At 37.8% G+C, this 19,783-nt stretch overlaps 5 protein-coding genes across 5 annotated transcripts; 4 read left to right on the top strand and 1 right to left on the bottom strand.

Moving 5' to 3' along the window:
• Positions 1-890: 890 nt before the first annotated feature.
• abhd6b (abhydrolase domain containing 6, acylglycerol lipase b) lies at positions 891-4,261 on the top strand. Its single transcript, XM_044112984.1, is given in 10 exon segments — positions 891-993; positions 996-1,022; positions 1,101-1,248; positions 2,197-2,353; positions 2,476-2,589; positions 2,677-2,809; positions 3,375-3,532; positions 3,638-3,692; positions 3,777-3,877; positions 4,010-4,261. Coding segments are annotated over 10 exon segments (1,176 nt in total). The 3' UTR covers positions 4,190-4,261.
• Positions 4,262-4,714: 453 nt separating this feature from the next.
• Positions 4,715-8,170, top strand: kctd6b (potassium channel tetramerization domain containing 6b). The gene is made up of 3 exons (XM_044112997.1): positions 4,715-5,082; positions 6,517-6,618; positions 6,696-8,170. Exons 2-3 carry the CDS (start codon positions 6,592-6,594, stop codon positions 7,380-7,382), a joined length of 714 nt encoding a protein of 237 aa, XP_043968932.1. The 5' UTR covers positions 4,715-5,082; positions 6,517-6,591; the 3' UTR covers positions 7,383-8,170.
• Positions 8,171-9,335: 1,165 nt separating this feature from the next.
• LOC122828919 (small integral membrane protein 4) lies at positions 9,336-12,870 on the top strand. The gene is made up of 2 exons (XM_044112969.1): positions 9,336-9,662; positions 11,438-12,870. The coding sequence occupies exons 1-2, from the start codon at positions 9,509-9,511 to the stop codon at positions 11,527-11,529; spliced, it is 246 nt and encodes an 81-aa protein (XP_043968904.1). The 5' UTR covers positions 9,336-9,508; the 3' UTR covers positions 11,530-12,870.
• On the bottom strand, positions 11,896-15,577 carry LOC122829439 (mimecan-like). Its single transcript, XM_044114033.1, is given in 7 exon segments — positions 11,896-12,109; positions 12,203-12,270; positions 12,690-12,694; positions 12,887-13,020; positions 13,022-13,083; positions 13,355-13,433; positions 15,506-15,577. Coding segments are annotated over 7 exon segments (630 nt in total). The 3' UTR covers positions 11,896-11,899.
• Positions 15,275-19,730, top strand: LOC122828914 (14-3-3 protein beta/alpha-1). The gene is made up of 6 exons (XM_044112957.1): positions 15,275-15,458; positions 16,498-16,799; positions 16,884-17,007; positions 17,416-17,579; positions 17,772-17,867; positions 17,957-19,730. Exons 2-6 carry the CDS (start codon positions 16,506-16,508, stop codon positions 18,011-18,013), a joined length of 735 nt encoding a protein of 244 aa, XP_043968892.1. The 5' UTR covers positions 15,275-15,458; positions 16,498-16,505; the 3' UTR covers positions 18,014-19,730.
• Positions 19,731-19,783: the final 53 nt, after the last annotated feature.

Raw genomic sequence — 19,783 nt, 5'->3', positions numbered from 1 at the left:
CAGATGATCAACCACCCGAAGCAGAAGAAATGCTGCATCATCTTCAGTGGCTCTCTGTGCAAGAAGCCATCAAATCCGTCTACTGCAGATACACAGGGCCACGTTTCGGTCTGCCTCGATCATGACACCCAGTGGTAAATATTGAGACTTCAGAATGAATTACTAAACTGATTTTAAAAACTGACCACGAAGTGCTTGAGTATGGAAGCGGGCTTCCATACTTGAGCAACGTTTCTCAGGTAAAAAAATAAATAAAATTTGTACATTATTTTTTTAAATGTACAAATTATTTAATTTTTAAAATAAAAAGTATGACTTATGAAATTTGATTTGAACTGTTATGTAGCATCAGGCTAATAATAATATAATGTCCTTCAGCTTTCCTTTGATGATTAGATTATTTAGTAAAAAAAACTAAAAAACTAATATTCATAATGGCAACACATTTTCCTGTTGGATGTTTTTTTTTTATTTACACTAAATAATGGGTAAAACATAATGCTAACTTATGTTAGGTTCTGAAAACTGTAAGTCAGTTGGATTCATTTATTCAATTTCGGTTATACTGTATATATCTACATTGGTTTTTGCTATTTTTTGTATTCTTATCAATGGAAATGTGATTTTACATATCCTATATAAATATATTTTGACTGATATCCATAGAAATGAAGTACAGCACACCTTTGAAAAGCCTTTAATGCAGGTCTATTTAAATTTTAATCGTAAACATATACTTTACACTTTCTGTGGTCAGACAGAGACAAACTGGAGGCGGTGCTTTCGCTTTAAAAGATTGACCGAATCATGTTGTGGCCCTGTTTCCCCTAATGATGAGTGATAATCAATGAGTTTCACCAGAGCAAACATAATCTGACAAAGCTAACAGCATGCTGCTCTGTGACATTTTATTTGAAACTCCAGTCACAGACGTTGTAGACCTAAGACTGCAGTAGGACCGAAACAGTTTTTCCATGTGCTTTCATGTGACAGAGGAAAAAGAGCAAGACATTTCATGAAAAGTAAGTCTGTTGCCTTTGCAAAATGCATGATACAGACCGTTTCCTCTGTGTTTATTAAACATGGTCTCTTTCCTCCAGTTTTCTGGATTTTTAGAGCAGCCATGGCAGCTGAATTGGATGTAGTGAACCTGTTCTTCATTGCTGGAGCAACACTGGCTATTCCTATCCTGGGTTTTCTGGCTTCCTTCCTTCTTTGGCCATCTGTACTCATTAAAGTGTATTACTGGTAAAGCACCTTGCTATGCATGATGATATAACATCAGTAACATTGAATTCCCTTTGGGATCAACAAAGTATTTCTGAACTGAATTGAATAGAATAATGGGTGTTGTAAATGTCTCACTCACCCATCCTTTAAGTTAATTTAAATTTTAATTACATTATTGGCATATTACTCTATTCCAGTCAATATAAAGCATCTGAGAACTTTCCAAGCTACATTACATTACATTGTCATTAAAAATCTGATAGACCTTTGTAATAGATAGTCCAGATGCAGCATGTAAACAGGGAGCAAAGCGTGTGTATTAAATATGCAAGGAGACGCTTCATTAATGTATCGATGGATGTCTGGTTATCTTTATGAAACAGGAGTTGTTCATTAGTTTATAGCTGTCCAGGATTATAGATAAGATCAATTTCAAGATCTCTTCTGAGATAAGTCTTAACCAACTCGTAAATGAGTGGAATAATTCTGCTCTGAGAGTAAACTGTGAATTGAGGACCCTCAAATGAAAACAGCATGTAAAGACAACACCGCAAGACAGTGTTTATGAGAAGAACACACCACAAAGGACCAGCGGTGGTTCTTGTATGATTAGCGCCCTGGAAATGCAGAAATGTATCTACATTTTAGGAGAAGATCAAATTCAGTGCAGTCCCTCACAAAGCATGCAAAGTTGCTGCTCTCAGTTGCAGCTGTCATACTGCAAATGTTATCACTAAAACGTCTGAATTTTTTTTAGAATCTGAAAAGACATGCACTCACTGATGATAAAAATGTGTAAGTAAAAACTGAAGATTTTGCCAACTCTTGTCATTTATAGAAGATCTCCTGATCTGAGTTTCTCCCTTAAAACTTTCATTATAAATAGATAAAAATGCAAACAGTGGGGAACCATCTTCCAAAGAGCGCCAAGTAATATTCCCATCCAATATTTGTGTTTGTGTTAAGGTACTGGAGAAGGACTTTGGGCCTGCAGGTTCGCTATGCAGACTGTGGCGGTTATCGCTTCTGCTACTCCTACAGAGGAAAACCTGGGATGAGACCCTCCATCCTGATGCTTCACGGCTTCTCTGCTCACAAAGACATGTGGCTGACTGTTGTCAAGGTTGGACAAACTAGGAATTACTGAAAAAAACTAATGGAACAAGCCATCATAATTAAACACAGAACGTACACACAATTAATGAAAAACTGGATTTTTCTACTTTCTCATTATCTGTTTTGCAGTATTTGCCAAAGCACCTGCACATTGTGTGCGTGGACATGCCTGGTCACGAGGGGACGACACGCACCAACACTGAGGATTACTCCATTCAGGGGCAGGTCAGAAGGATCCATCAGGTACTCTGAGGAAAGGTCTTTGAAAATATCTTGTAAAAGAGTGTTTGTTAGTTCCCCAAATATTTTAACATCTCTCATGCTCCTTAGTTTGTAGGCAGCATTCACTTAAACAGAAAAGCTTTCCATCTGGTGGGAACCTCCATGGGGGGAAATGTTGCTGGGGTTTATGCAGCCTGCTATCCCTCGGAAATCTGCAGCATGACTCTCATCTGTCCCGATGGTCAGTTATTGTGCACAATTCTTGAACTTTTCATATTTTGTCATGTTACAACCACACCCTCAGTCTATTTTATTTGAATTGTATATGACAAACCAAGACAAAGGGAGGAAAATGAATTGGATGGAAAATGATACATGGATTTCAAAAAGTTTTCTGATTGCAATCAACTGTCTTTGCAAGAAACTTAGCTATCCTGATGTGTGTGATTTTATCCTTGTTATAAATGCAGGTGTTTTACATCAGGAAACAAACAGCATCATGACAACCAAGCACCAAGGAACACAACAGACAGCTCAAAGAGAAAGTTGTGGATTAATGTAATGGCTATAAAACTTGTGTCCCATCCTTTGATCACCTAACAGAGTGCCTGTTCTGAAAATAAAAAAAGTTTGACAGACGTGCAAACCAATCATGGTCACTCTCGAAAACCTGCAGAGACCCACAGCTCATTTGGGAGAATCTGTGGACTGGAGAAGCATTTTTCTCACTTCACAAATCTGGTCTTCTGTTACCAAATTTGAAAAGGCATGTTTCTAATCAGTAAGACTCTGGGTTCGTCTTTCAGGAATCAGACATCCATGTGAGACCAAATTTGACAATCACCTTCAGGATCTGGAACACAGCAACTTCGCACTGAACATCCCCCTGATTCCAACTACACCAGACGAGATGGAGGACATGTTCAAACTCTGTTCTCACGTTCGCTTTAAAATTCCTCAGCAGGTCAGTCATAAAAAGTTAATTTAACTCTAAACTAATAACGGGTGTTGACCATGAAACGATTGTCACATTTTGAGGATTTTCAAGGCTTTGTTATATATTTTTTAGATTCTTCAGGGACTGGTTGATGTGCGAGAACCTCACAACGCCTTTTATGAAGAAGGTTAGTTCATTGTTGTTTGTTTGTTTTTTTTTAAATGTCTTAGTTTGATGAATATATTGAACAAATAGGGCTGTTTTTAATTAGTTTTTATGGAGATCATCGGTGAGAAATCAAGATATGCCTTAATGGAGCATTTGCATCTCATTACTTCACCTTTGCAAGTGATTTGGGGCAAAAAAGATCAGGTAACTATGATGTTCAATCATTTTGCAAAATCTCTTTAGATACATAAGGATAAGATTGTGCCGCAAGTTTCCCTTCTAAAATCACAGTGAAGAAGTGTGAAGAATATATGAAAGTCTTGTATATATGTCCAGGTGGTGGATGTCTCTGGAGCTACAGTCATTGCTGAGTTGGTGCCTGGATGCAAGGTGGACTTGCTGGACAACTGTGGTCATTCTGTGGTGATGGAGAAGCCGTGTCGGACAGCCAAACTAATTCTGGAGTTTATTATCTTGCAGCAAAATGCCAGGAGTGGCACAAAGAAGTCTTCTTGAATATTTAAGATTTCCATTACTGTGTCACAGTTTTATAAACACATGGCCCAAAATGCAAGAATTACAATGTAGAGATGTTTATTGATTTAAGAAACTGCATTTTATAAATTACTTAAACTCGGTGACAGTAAGTTTTGGATATTGCTAAACTTTTGCAGGTGTGCCCAAATGTTTCTGGCAAGATTTACCCTGACTTTCAAAGAATACATTTCCTGCTCACAAATGGAAAAAAAAAATCCCTCACTATAAAAAATATAAAAACGGATATTTTACATTTTTTAAATATAAGTTTGATAATCGTTTTCATATTATTACTGATAAACTGACATATGTGTATAATAGCACATCCTATTTCAGTCTCACCTATTTCAGTTAAAATCCGTTTTGCGAAGCGATTTAAGCTTGATATCCACTATTCTTCTACATTCTGTGAATAAAGTCATAGGAAAATCTTGTCGTTGATTTCTCGGGATTTCGCCTGTCTGCACCTCATCAAATAGTCGTGTGACGTCTCAGTTCTGCAGTTTCGTGTCTTCTTTGGCTGTGAAGAAACGGAAGTGCTATCCACATTAAATAGTCGTTTGGCGTATCAGTTCTGCAGTTTCGTGTCTTCTTTGGCTGTGCAGAAACTGAAGTGCTATCCAAATCTGTGTGATGGGTGTCTCTTTCCCCTCGTCTCGCCTGTAACCCTTCCAGTTCTGTGTTTTTAAGATGTGGCTGTAGTTTCAGCGGGACCTCCTCCTCTCTTTCACCCGCCTTGGCTGCATCCTGAGTCGACCACAGCTGCCCCAGTGCAGCATCATCAGTGACCGCCTGTCTCTTCGGTTAAAATCTTACCCCGGTCTGCTTTTATTGGCTGAGAAAAAATATCACCAATTCTTAAAGTTGAGCTGGTAAGGCTGTGCTTCTTTGCGGTCCGTTTATATCCGCAGTTAGTTCGGTTCTGATCCAGTTTTTGAGCTCAGTTGTAACAGCGGCTAGTTCAATGGGTTGCTAGTTTTGTTAGCTTGTTAGCAAAACCTAGCAGTGAGCTAGGTTAGCAAGGGTTGGGCTTAATATGTCCGGTTTTGTTTTCGTGCTTTTTTATGGCCAAACAAAAGCGGAATGAACATTTGATTTGTACAGATTTATAATTAAAATTTAAAACACACTGAAAGAGGTGTTTATTGCTACCTACAAGCTTACGCCAAGCTTTTTAAAATTTCGTTCCACCAAATGCATAAAAGATATTAGTGTGTAGCTTTATACGTTAAGACTCATTGTATTATGATACTGCACCAAATAATATGCTGCCTACCCAGATTATCATGGTCGTAAGACTATGCTTTCTGTTGACTTGTATACATGCTCATACGGAGAATATCATAAAAGTTTGCATCATATCGAGCTGCCTTGTTACTTAGATTTTCCTTAATTCTCAACACTAGTTTCATGCAACTAAAATTAAATAACCGAATCTTTGGATCTTTGCTTGAAAAGAGATTTATAAAAGAGGTTGATGCTGAAAGCAGTGCTGGATTCCACCTTCATGTGCTCTCTCCTAACCTGCTTAAGCCACATCAGCATTACTGCCCAGTGCTGCAGAGAAAAATTTGCAATACATCTGGCAGGGCAAGCCATGTGAGATTATTTCATTATGGTGATTTTACAAACACTTTTGGTGCTATTAACATTTACAACACCAAATCTTAACTATTCGTAACTGATGATTTAAAGATTCATTAAGATTAGTCCATGACATTTGTGCTCAGTTAGTGTTATATCATAGCATTTTGAAAACATGTCTCCATATTTTGATGTTTACGTACTATTCTTAATTGATACACATTTTTCTTATGAAGGATCTTTTAAAATTTTTACTTTTCGTTTGTGATGTGATTTTAAAAAATTCTGTTCATTTATGTAGCACCAATTGACAACAAAGGTCCTCTCACTTCCAGATATGTGTAATCAGATATAATATAAACTCTTCCACTTGGGGAGGAAGGAATTTAGGAGTCATCTGGGAGGGACTCAGAGTAGAGCCGCTGCTTCTCCACATAAAGTGGTTCGGGCAACTGTTTAGGATGCCTCCCTGGTGAGATGTTCCTGGAAGACCTAGAAGATGCGGCAGGGCCTATGTTTTTAGGTTGGCCTGGGAACGACTTGGGCTAGCTCCAATTTTCTCAATTCCTGCTTTAGCTCAGCACAAAAAGTTAACCAGCTCTGAACTACAAAGCTAATAATGTAATTTAACATACTTGCATCGTGTAAAACACAATTTGATTGACTTCTAAAGACCATCTCTAACTTGACCTGCTATTTGTATCCTTCTTGTTTTCCCACAGGTAAAGTTAAAGTGAACCAACTATAATCCCTTCCTTCTCTGTTTTGGTTTGGACCTGGTGGGTATTAGTCTACAAATGGATAATGGAGACTGGGGCCATAGGGTAAGAGTTGAATGAAGTCCATTTTTTTGGTGTTAAAAACGTTCATAATTGCAGTTAGTGTGTATTTTTCCTGACAGATGACTACCCCTGTTACCCTGAACGTGGGAGGCCACCTGTACACCACCAGTCTATCCACCCTCCAGCGTTACCCAGACTCCATGCTCGGTGCCATGTTCCGGGGAGACTTTCCCACAACTCGTGATTCCCACGGGAATTATTTCATCGACCGCGATGGAACCCTTTTCCGATACATTCTGAACTTCTTGCGGACGTCCGAGCTCACCCTTCCTGTGGATTTCACAGAAACAGACCTGCTGAGGAAGGAGGCAGACTTCTACCAGATTGAACCTTTGATCCAGTGCCTTAACGACCCCAAGCCGCTGTATCCCCCAGATATCTTTGAGCAGGTGGTGGAGCTCTCTAGCACTCGAAAACTGTCGAAATACTCGAACCCTGTTGCTGTAATTATTACACAGCTAACCATAACAACAAAGGTTCACGCCCTGCTAGAGGGCATTTCCAACAACTTTACCAAGTGGAACAAACACATGATGGACACCAGAGACTGCCAGGTGTCTTTCACCTTCGGACCATGTGACTATCATCAAGAGGTGTCTTTAAGAGTTCACCTCATGGACTACATAATGAAACAAGGCTTCACTATTCGGAACACGAGGGTGCACCACATGAGTGAGCGTGCAAACGAGAACACCGTGGAGCATCACTGGACTTTCTGTAGACCAGCTCACAAAGTCGAAGACTGACTTATGGCACAGCAGTTGTTGCTGGGACGTTACAGTGAGACTTGTTTTTGTATTACATAAATCGTTATTAAGCAAAAAAAAAAAAATTGTCCTCTGTTTTAATGATGTACTGCTGTTTTTTTATGTTTCACCCTGTATGAGAGAAGGCTTGAGCTTAATAGCAAGGTCCATGCAGCAAAAGTAAATAAAAAATATAAATGTACGATTTGCGAAACTATTTAAGGAAAATAATTCTTGAGCTCAACCCGCATGTAGATTTTCTTGGAGCATTTGGAGTCTACAAAACATCACAAGTGTTTTCCACATGTCTAATGATGCAAAAACGTAATTTTGACCAGAACTGAAAATGAGCAAGTAATAAAAGTGATGCAGGTATTTGAGACACATTGCCTGAGTTTGGTAGCATATTTTTGATTGTAACACTAATTTAGTTAAACCCTCAATTTCTAGGAACAAGTTTTTAAAAAAAAAGTTTTTTTTGGAAAACGTTCTCATTAGCAAAAAAAGTAAAAAAAATTTCCTCCGCTGATTGTGGAGTGTACTAATTAATTTCTCTACTTGTATGTTTTGTCCAGTAGATGTCTGGTGAGTAAAATTAGAATTAGTCTCTTAGATTCCCTGTAGATCCCATGTACGGTGCTATTAGGCCCCTTCATAGTTGATGCATGTGTCTTGTGTATGTATAATTTATGTATCTACTGTGTGCACTTTATGATACTTTGTCATAATGTCAACAGTTATGTGTTTGATTGTTCCTGCCAAAAATAAACCAGTTTGTCTATTTCATTGTAATCATTTAGCTCTATTGTTAAGATTTTTTCCTTATCAATGACATCTTGAGTTGCAACTCATAAAAAGGGTGCAGCCAGTTTTAAAAATGCTTTTTCTTCTTTCATTGGATGAAAATAATGCCTTGTTTTAGTATAATTTCTACGTAAAATATAAGTTGCTTTTTATTGTTTAGGAGTCAATCTGTGTTATATATTTTACCTCAAAATAGATGTCAAGTGTGTCTAAGTGCAAAATGTTTTCCATGTTTTTGATAAAAAGCAACAGAGGAAAGTGAATATGCATTTATAGTTTCGAGTTTATTTTTCCGAATTTGGACAAAAAATTCGGAAAAATAAAATGTTCTGCTTGTGAAAGCAGAACATCTTGTTCCCCAAATTAAAATATTACATAAGATTTTTTTTTAAAGTACACATATTTAATGTTTGTCAGCATACTGAAAAGTGTGTTTATGCACTGTACAGTTTTTGCATGAATCAGTGTGTTGAGGCATGAAGGTGATTACTACTGATGGGGAGATGCGCTCTTAAAGATTCTCAGGTCTCTTTATTGTGGCCTTCATCTTGCTTGCATTATCAACTCTGGTAAACTTCAGTTCTCAGGAATGTACAGTGATACTGTGGCCTTTGACCTGGGTGCTGATTATTTTGACTGTGAGAATCTGAGCAGGTCACAAGTCTTGGTGGAAATCAAATCATATCCATAAAGCTTGTCAGCAGAGGGAAGCATGAACTTCTCTAAACCCTCCTCGCAGACTGGTTTTATATAAGATTTAAATAGAGAACATCGGTTGTGAGTTATATTTGCTGTAAATGTTTAAATTGAATTCAGTTTTTTATTATATTTCATCCGATTTATTAAGATACACTTGTAAATTATGAGGTAGTTTGCTTTAATGACCTTTTAATGAATTATTGGATTTTAGGTTAAAAAGGAGTTCAACTAATGTTTTTATACCTGCAAAATGTAATTTACCACACTGATGTATGTACAGAAACAGCGTCTATGACCTTGAAGCCCTCTTGCGATTAGATTACCAGTGAGACGTGAATCAGTTCATAATTCACTCACACGCGCAGCACACCCGGATGTCGCAAACTCCTTCAAGGTGCGTTCGTTTTAAACTCCATCATCGTTCGTCCCTGATGTGTCCGTAGCTTGCAACACACTCCGCCTATCTCAACTGACTTAAAACGAGCGCACCTCATCTTTGCTCTCGTAACGTAAGTAAAGGACGCAGTAAAGGTGGCTTCCTCTGTTTCTTCGTTTTGAACAGCTTGGATGAAAACTCGGCTGTAGGAGTGTTTAGGAAGAGAAACACAAGTTTGTTCGCCGAGATGTTTCACAGAAGTAAAACCATAAAAGGTTTGCTAAGTATTGTCCCTGGGAAACAACGACTAGGGGCGTACAGGTTCCTACCTATCTTTTTCTGCATTGGAGGAGTCATGGAGTGGATCATGATCAACGTGAGGATTGGACATGAAACTTTCTGTAAGTGTAAACACAAAGTCCGCGTCTGCTTCTTATGCACGTTTAACCTTGACGGGAGGTTAGCATGTGTTAGCCTTAGCAGTTCAAAATTTGATTTCTTTAAATAACAACTTGTCCCACTTGTCATGTTACAGGTAATCACCAAAATAAAAGCTTTGTATTTTAAGACGGTTGATTGGTTAGTGGTGTTTACTGTAGTCACAATATTACACTCCCTTGCAGAAGTATGTATACGTTTATGGCTGTATATTCACAGTTATTTTCTGTGAAGTGCAGCCTTTCTTACAGTATTTCATCCATCTTTTATTCAACTCTTATCTAGATTTCTATACCTTGCTAATGAAATGTATCCACAAAGCATGATTCTGGCACTGCCATGTGGTATTTTTTTTATGTAGGACAAAAGGCTTAATTTGGGTTTTTATATAAATCGTCATGCCTTAAATTTAAAAGTGGATTTCTTTTAAGAACTACATCCTTCTCAAAGTGCATGGCTAATATTTCCCATCGTTCAGCAAGCTCAAAACAAAGTGCATCAAAAAAAAACATACTGCCGGTTAATGTGTATAAAGACTGAAAATGTATGAGCTTTCAGTTTTTATATGTGCAATGAACTGGAAAAAAATAAAATCCTAATTTAAAAATTTGATTACCTGATCACTGGCAATAATCAATCAATAGACCAATTTTTAGGTGCATCAATATCCATCCACCCACCCACCCACCCACAAAAAAACCTTTGCCACAAAATATTGAACATCATCGTATTTTTTGTAGCACCTCAAAAACCAAAGTTTTTTTTGTCTGTTTATTTATTTTTTTTTTATTTTATTATAAAAGCAAACCATGAAAAATCTTGAATGAGCCAAGATAACAGTTATCTGCAGGTGAATTCTGTACAGCTCAATTTTGGGTTGGTTACCAAAAAATGATTAATAGACCATCACAGAATGTAATTAGAACTGCTCTACAGTTTGTGTCTGAACAGTATGAACATACAACAGATGTTGCTGCATGTCTTACAGTTTTGTAAAATGTTATGTACTTGTTTAGTAGTTTTTCTGTTTTTGCACCTGTGATTACACCTATGCCTGGGAGAACAGAATAAATGAAAAGATGAAAAGCAATAAACCAGTTATTAAACCACCTCTGTTAAGGTGGCGGTTTTGTCATTTTTTGTCATTCTTTTTTACAGGCGTTCTCACTTATGTGGTTTGAAAACTAACATGACTCAAAAGCTTCTGCTGATTTTTATTTTATTTTATTATTTTTTTTAAAAAAAAGAAACAGTTTTTTATCCTTTTGTACTCTGAGCCTCTCCAAGATAGAGAGGAATGTTTTTGGTTTTTTTCTACGAGAAGAAGACTCATTTTTTATTCCTCAGATTCTGGTGTCTGTAAAACTGCCTTTATGCTGCGTTATATATTGAGGTTGAGTCAGAAAATGCACAGGTAAAAAAAAAAACGATTTTTATTTATTAAACATCTTGGTTAATCAATATAGGAAGTACCAGAAAGGCAGCAAATATGAAATTAGATTCCACATATGCTGCAGTGACAAATATATTTGTCACTGCAGCTGGGTCATGTACGGTAAGTGGAACAGAGCCATTGTTAATGAATAGTAACACGTGTTCTTTTTCTGCTGTTCCACATTAAAAACCCGAGGAAGTAAGGATGCCAAGTATCAGTCAGCTATGTGTTTTACTGTATCCATAAGAAGGCTACACTTCATTTCTCATGTCTTCATTGTTTTTGGGGTTTTTTTCTTAACAGACGATGTCTACAGAAGGAAAAAATCAGAGCGGCAATACCAGGAGAAAATAGCAGAGGGACTCCTTGTGCTAGATCAACACGAAGCCAAGTGAATGATGGTCAGACTTCACAAGAGTCGCCTAAGGACGCACTGTTGGACTCAGACTCCCTCACTGGTTTCACAATTAAATTGCAAGCATAGAGATGCTCTGGACGAAAAAAGATGTTGGAGGAATCCCTTCCAGCTTGCAAGTTTTACAGGCCTTACTCTGAAAATACTGAGTCAAAAAACCCCCCACACAAGTTAATCTTAGTGTAATATTACCATACGTTTCAGATTAAGAATGATTTAAGTGACAATGAATAATACTAAAGTAACAGAACACAATATTTGTATCTATAATTTGAGAAATTATATAGTTGAAGTAATGACAGTATAGAAATGCATCTCAAAACTAATTGTTCTTATTCTGTCATTCATCCTTATCCCTCGTTCACTTTGAAATTGTGTGTGTTTATGTGTCGGTTGTACCAGCCGACAGAAAGAGACTGCAGGCTGATGAAACTGTTTGGGTATTCCGACAGGTTGATGGGGTCCCCATCCAGCCTCACACTGTCCAGGTTGGATTGTATGTAGTGGCTGGTGTCGCCTTTGCAGAACATCTCGTCTGTTATAGTTGAGATATTGTTGTTCTGTAGAAAAAAAATGAAAGATAAAGAAACATAACATTGGGATGTTGTGTAGCCTTAAGTGCTAAAAGGCTTGACTGTACATCTTTCTGTTACATGCAGGTGAAAAATACGAAGGGATTCTGTAAGTTTAGACACTGCTGTTACTTCATTGTCTTCGAAGTCTTTTGAACAATTCCACATTTTGCATTGTTACAGTGACAAGGAAAATAATGATGGATGGCTTTGAACATATACAATTAAAAAAATCTATACCTTTCAGCATTGATCCCTTTTAGTCAGAAACCCTCCAACAACATCAAATACTCCCAGTTGCATTCAGAATAATTCAAACTGAGTCACCTGAATAAAAATGAAGCACTTACTCTGTGAAGGCATCAGCCAGTGCTACAATAGGAGATTCTTAAGCAAAGCATTTTCATATGTTAGAATGGCCCAGTCAAAGTCCAGGCCTTTTGCCAACTTGGACAAAGCTTAGCAATAGCAGTTTTTGCAAAACTTTTATTCCCTTCATATGAAAAGCTGGGAGAAATGCACCCTGAAAGCTGTCAGCAAACAGTGGTTCTGTAAAGAATTGACTCACGGAGGCTAAATAGAAATGTAGAGATTTTTCTGATTTTTATTTGAAAAAGATATTGAAAGTCATTGTACTTCCTTTCCACTTACAATTATGCACTACTTTATATTGTTGTCTATCATCCAATTTTTATGAAATACAGTAAAGTTTGTGCTACCAGTTTGACAAAAGGTGTGTATTCCCTGTTGTGTGAATACTTTTACAAGGCAAAGCATGTAATTAGTCCCATGTTATCCATGTCAGTACAGTCTTGTTTGCTTATTTTTGAGATTTTGTTGAAATGTGCATAGAGGTATGCAGTTTCTTTCGACAGTGATGGCACAGCAGCCGGGTCAGGGGGAAATCTCCTCAAAGTGAACGAACGCGCTCAGGCAGACACACATCAGACATGTTGGCAGCTCTGAAAAAGGTCACATCTGCTCTTTAGATACTTTATACATGCCCAGACTGCCTAATGAGCATCCCAGCTCAGTGGTCTCACCAATGTCACTTTGCTGTTTAAATTGTGTGACACATGTAATTTTGAGGGGATCACATAATCAATCCTTTTATTGCATAAGAATCACAGTAAAAATAAAAAATAAAAAAAGAAGTGGAAAACACCTCAGCAAGTGTTGCATAATCAGACTTTGAACAGTTTCTCAAAAAGTAATTTCTCGAATAAATGTCACTGTTGGCCTCCTGAACTGCTGCCACGTCGGGGTCCACATCGTGCTGGAGGCTGTCATCGGGGATATTCACAATCTCAGTCTAAAAAAAAGATTAAAAAAGTGTTTCTCAGCTCTTCTTCTATCACTCTTGAACTTGTTTTACCTGTCTATTTATTTGAATGGTACATACACACTAGAAGACACTCACTACAGGTTGCCTTGCTTTCGTGGATTCATCCTCTTTGCCAGATAAAGGTCTGGCAGAGAGAAAAATCTATGCAAAGACTAAAATCCATGGATGCATTAATGTATGAGAGCCTAGTCAAAGAGATCGTTGCCTCCTCAGCTGTGAGCAGGAAAAAAATTTCAATTCAGTTTTCATTAAGCTGCCGGGATATTACTGAGTAAAGGAAAAAGACTTTTTAACTCAATGAATGCTGTTCCTGCCACATTAGTTGCCTGTTTAGAAAAATTAAGTCTGATAATGGTAAAATGTGGAGTGACTTGGCATGAGCTGGTAGGAGATTCTGCATGTTAGCCTTGTTTAAAAATAAAGGGGTTTAAATTTACAATTTTGAAATATGCAATGTGGTCTTTTATTAAACACTGGACAGCAACAATTATTACTACTTTTAAAATGCAACATTGACTTTTAACCTTAAAGTAATGTTAAGTGTAATTTTACAGTTAAAACTGTATAACACTGAACACATAATTTTTCTCACAGAAATTAAGTCAGACAAATTTTGGTAGTCCATTTAGTAAAATTATTTAGATTAGCTGAATGCTAAAATTATATTTTTATTTTCTTATTACTTTGACATGCTGTGACATTACTAAAGTTTTTGGGAAGCCCAGATGATTATTATATTTTAGACTTCTGATTGTTTAGAGTTTGAGTGAATTAAAGTCTCAGTGAGCTTTACCTAAGGAGAAAAAAACCCCAGATACACTGCCTTGTAATAAAATGTAGTTTTAGTAAATTCTTGTTGACTTCGGTGCATTAAATAGTTTGTATTTAAATATTGATACCAAGATTTTTGGCAGTTCTGGTGTGAAGTGTAATACGGAGAGTTGAAGCCTGCTTTGCATCAACACTGGTGATGAATACATGAAGCAAAATGGGAGGCTTTATGTATCCAACCATTTTTCTTTTCTGATAAAACGTATTTGCCTATTCACACATTTTATTGATAACATCAAATTAGGTTCATAGTTAAAAGTATCTTAAATAGGTACTTACTCTGTTAGGACGTAGCCTATTTGAAACTACTATTTATCATGAATGGTATGTATATACCACCATTTTATTTCTATTTTTACGTTTTGCAAAAAAACCCTAACCCATGGGCTGTTGAGATTTATGAAAGAGCACATTGCTTTCAATCTAATGACAAGAAAATTGGAGCAAAAGTAAAATATTGGTGCAATATTTTGTGAAATTTCAATGAAATTATTCAAGGGGAAACCTGAAAATCTGCTAAAAGCCGCATTTGTTATTATATCTATATTTAAAAGCATTAAGCTAACTCTATAATTTTTTTGCCAAAGTTAAGAGCTATTGTAAGGTGCCTAAACTGCCATCTGCGGCTATAGAGCAGGCTAGTTAGACACTTTGACTAGAGGATGCAGAAGACAGTACTGAACAGAGACACATGAGCTGTTCGCTGTGGTGACGCTATAGGGGAAGGGAGAAGAGTCTAATTTATTAACAAGCAGACTTTATTGATGTGGATTTGAACAAACTTTCATGCTTTGAGAAATTTTGCAACAACACTCCGAAGTTGGAAATCAGTTCTATCTCAGTACGATGCCTGGAAGAGCTGTATCAGATTATATAAGAAGTATGAAAACATTAAAAACATACAACCATATAGGCTAATATATTCGTTTTGAAACGGTAACAAGTTAAGTTAGTCTTCGTTAACGATGTTTTATCTTCGGTAGAAAAGCAGCGCCTGCATTACGTAAGGCAGATGTGTGGTGAGAAAGGAGGAAACAGAAGTGCCAGTGTAGCGGAAGTGGTACTGCCCTGAACGCTGAGCGAGACGGAGGACGGAGGCTGAATCGTCCAGAGAGTGAAAAAAACGACAAAAAAAAAGCAGGATTAAAAGTCACCAATTTTGTAAGTGTAATAACTTAGCGAGTCTGAATATCGCACGATAGCACTACCTTTTCATTGATAATTCGGCGGGAGAAGAGCTGTTTTTCATCGTGTGCGGCTGGATCCTGTTGAGAAGCCATCATAACCGAGAGGCTAGGCTAGCTGCTAACCGACGGTCGGATTCCATGACACTTTGTTCTGACAGGCTCGGCAGCCTGGGCGGGCCGAGTCTTACAGCAGGGGAAAATACACTAAAACGTACACGTAGCTCACCGAATTGCCACGATTTGTTCTTGTCTGGTTTAACAGTTCCGGAAGAAGAATCATTGCTGTCCCGTTCTTGTTTTAAATAATTTAACGTGGCCGTTGAAATTTTCTCTGCTGGCCTAGCGAAAGACAGCGGCAGCCAGGCGACGGTAGCTAGCCAACTGTTAGCTTCTCCATTCGTTTTGCGTTATCACGACATATTTACTCCCTGCACATTCTCTGATCAATTAAGGACACACCCCTAAATGTAATCTAATAGAAAACTTAAACTACTTCTGGCATATTTGTCAAAATAGCGTTAATATTGGGCCATTAAATACGGCAGCCCGCTAGCGCTACTAGCAACCTCAGGGGAGGGCATTTAAGGCTGACCCGGGAAAGCTTCGGTTGGTTTTGTAGATTAGGGGACCAATTCGAAATATATTGATCCAATAAAACAGTCACGAGTGTTAAATTTAAGCACCCTACACCTGTGCATGTTGACGAGTGAGCACACTGCAGGTTAGGGATGTAAGAGAAGAGTCAAGATTGGGGAGCGCTACGTACGAGCTAACAGCTAAACCTTAGCTAGTGATGTGTATGGCTGACCCAGTTGACAGGGGGCCCAGTTCAAACTTATACATAATTTCTGTATAACATAATGGTTTCTACCAAAGAGATAGCTAGCTGTGTTAATTTCAACAGAAAGTTATGATTATTTCATAGAACTGTGAACTGTCCACATTAAAATATGATTACCCATGTGTACTGTTCACATATCTGGCTCTTGACATTGCCTCTTCTTTTTTTCCAGTCTAGAAAATGGATAAGAACGACCTGGTACAGAAGGCCAAGCTTGCTGAGCAGGCTGAGCGCTATGATGACATGGCTGCAGCCATGAAGTCGGTGACAGAGCAAGGCGCAGAGCTGTCGAATGAGGAGCGTAACCTTCTCTCCGTGGCCTACAAGAATGTGGTTGGGGCACGTCGTTCATCCTGGCGTGTAATTTCCAGCATCGAGCAGAAGACTGAGGGCAATGACAAAAAACAGCAGATGGCACGTGAATACCGGGAGAAGATAGAAGCTGAACTGCAAGAAATCTGCCATGATGTGCTTGTAAGCGTTTAATTGTGAGAACTGTGCCCTTTCTTGTATTCAAAGGGATGTTTCTAAACTGGTTATCTCATGTATTGATTTCAGGGGCTACTGGACAACTATCTCATTGCCAACGCATCTGCTGCTGAGAGCAAGGTCTTCTACCTGAAGATGAAAGGCGACTATTATAGATACCTTTCTGAGGTTGCATCTGGGGACTCTAAGAAGGGTAATTATATTACTTAAACATTGCATAATAAAGTGTAACTTGACTTGAAATTAGGGATTTGAAAGATGATTAAAATGCTCATCAAAATCCTGATTGTCAAAAGAATAAAATAATTGCATTTTCTGTCAAACTGGACATTTTCTTTTAACAGAATCTTTTCTGCTTCAAAATTCAGTCACTTTTTTTTGCTTTGGTATTATTTCCTTAACAGAAATCAAAGGAAAACACAAAATGTCTCAGAACTTGAGTTGCATACTACCTTGGTGTTTGAGACATTTTTATATAAACTTTTTAAAGTATTGTGCTTCGACAGCATATTGGTTTGTTTTCTTCTTTTTATTTGCTGCTCTCATGTCTACCTTAAAAGTTTATAAATAACTATTATTATTTTTTTTTCTGCTATAACAGATACAGTGGATAATTCCCAGCAGGCGTACCAGCAAGCTTTTGACATTAGCAAGGGGGAGATGCAGCCAACACACCCCATTAGGCTTGGCCTGGCCCTCAACTTCTCAGTCTTCTATTATGAAATCCTCAACAACCCGGACAAGGCCTGTAGCCTGGCTAAGACGGTATGAACCAAACCCTAATAACAATCAATTTCTAGTCTTTCTTTTAATGTAAGACTATGGCAAACTGATTGATGATCAGTTTTAAATTTAACCATTTGGAGATGGTGTAAATCAGGAAATTAGACCAAGTATTGTCTTTGTGGAAGTTTAAGTTTTGTTTTCTTTGGATTTTTTTTTTTCTCTTTCTATCAGGCATTTGATGAAGCAATTGCTGAACTCGACACTTTGAACGAGGACTCTTACAAAGACAGCACCCTGATCATGCAACTACTAAGGGACAACCTGACTGTGAGTTCCATATTTGGGATAGCCTATGTGATCTTTATCACTTTCCCGACAAATATTACTCTAACTTTTCTCTTGCTTTCTTCCTCCAGCTGTGGACATCAGAAAACCAGGCAGATGAGGGAGAGACCGGAGACGGGGAAAACTAATGGAATTGCACTGTTAATCCACCTACACTCTTATCTTAAACACAGACAGCTTATATACATCCCCCCCTCCACTCCATCAGCCCCTCCCACTTCTGTATGACAAGCAGCCTGAATTGCTCCTGACCAACTAGTTTACCCCTCTCAGTTCACTGTGAGGTGACAGGGTAATTTTCAGTTGTTAGCAGATTCAGTCACTTTGTGGAAACATGTTGTATTGATTAGTGAGTCCATGTTGCTGTTGTTTTTGTCAGCTTCGTGTGTAGGTCTGTATGTAGTGAGCGTGAAAGTGCGAGCGAGTGTGAAATGATTGCGTATGTGTGTTTCTGGGGGGAGGGGGGTGTTGTGAATTCGAATCGTCCTTCCAACTTCCTTTGTCCCAGCTAGTTTGGTGTGCATTTTTCAACCTTTTTTTTGTTTTGTTACTTTTCTTATTTGTGATTCCTCATGATATTTACAGGTTTTATTGTATGGTAATTAAACTGGCAGTTGATTTCCACCAAACACTGTGATGGTAGGCTTTCCATTTGCTTCACAACCCTCAAAATAGTTTTTGTTTTTGTTCCAGACACGTACGATCCTGTATTCAGTTAACTGCAATTCTGCTGTGGGCTCATACAGAAAGGAGGCAGGCTGTATTGTGACACTGACATCTTGGTGTAATATTCCTTGATCATGTTCACAAATTCAGTTTTCAAGTTCTAAGGGACCCCGTAAATTGTCATGATAGATTTGTTCAGACATAAGACATTCCACATTATTAGGCATCTTGGAAACAGCAGTGCTCCTTATTGTTTTTTGAACTAAGTATAGATTGTCATTGTAGTTTTCTCACTGTTCTGGTGCTGCTTGATCTCAGTACAATGAAAATTGTATGCGTAAATGTGGTTCCATGTATTTTGCAAGATTGACTATCATCTGTATGTAAAACCTAAAGTAACCTTTTATTGATGTTAATTGAAAATGTCTTGCCACACTGTATCAACCCTGCTTGCAAAATATTCCTCTTAAAGCGGTTGTTTTCTCCAAAAAAGCTTTTGTGCCTGGCTTTCTCTTGCAGCCTCCTGCATTTTTTTTCCTTTTAAGGTAGCAGCATCTGCTTGTTTAAAATCTCATAGAACGTTAGACCAGAAAAACATAAACCCTGACCTCAGTTTTTACCCAGGTGAATCTCTTGGCTATTAAAGAAAGCTGGTGGGAATAATTGCCTCTAAAAATCAGGTTTTAGAAGGTGAAAAGAAGCTCAGTGTCACAATACCATGTATCACCACTACATTCCACATTACTGTAGTTGAAGACACCATTCCACGTTATAGCTGGCGGTCTGTTTACTCTGACAATGCTCCAATAAATTGAAATCTTTTGTTGGGGAAAAAAGAATAAAAAAAATGTCAGTTCATTATTTTGCTTGATGAAAATGCAGTTAGTGAATGTGGAACGAAGCCTGTCTGTATATCAGGTATTTACTTGCTTTGTTTTTACTGACAAGTCTTATGGCTAAAATTTGCTTCTGTAACAGTCTATTACCCAGTGCACACACGTGGTTGTGAAAATTTAGAATAGCTATTAAAAAAGCAGTGATGAAATGGAGATAAACAATGGTTGGTGTAATTCTAGCTTTGTGTTTATGTATCTTAAAACCATTCTAGTTTCACTATACATGTAAGAAATAGGAAAGTGTCAAAGACCATTCAGTGAAATAAAGTTTCGTTTAAGATAAGAGGCAAATTACGTCTTTATTTCTGTTCACACAGTCCTGTTAATTTTTTTTAA

Source organism: Gambusia affinis, linkage group LG01, assembly GCF_019740435.1.
Source record: "Gambusia affinis linkage group LG01, SWU_Gaff_1.0, whole genome shotgun sequence".
Taxonomy (NCBI): Eukaryota; Metazoa; Chordata; class Actinopteri; order Cyprinodontiformes; family Poeciliidae; genus Gambusia; species Gambusia affinis.
Note: the sequence above shows the minus strand (reverse complement) of the source record. Positions and strands in the feature narration are given on the sequence as shown.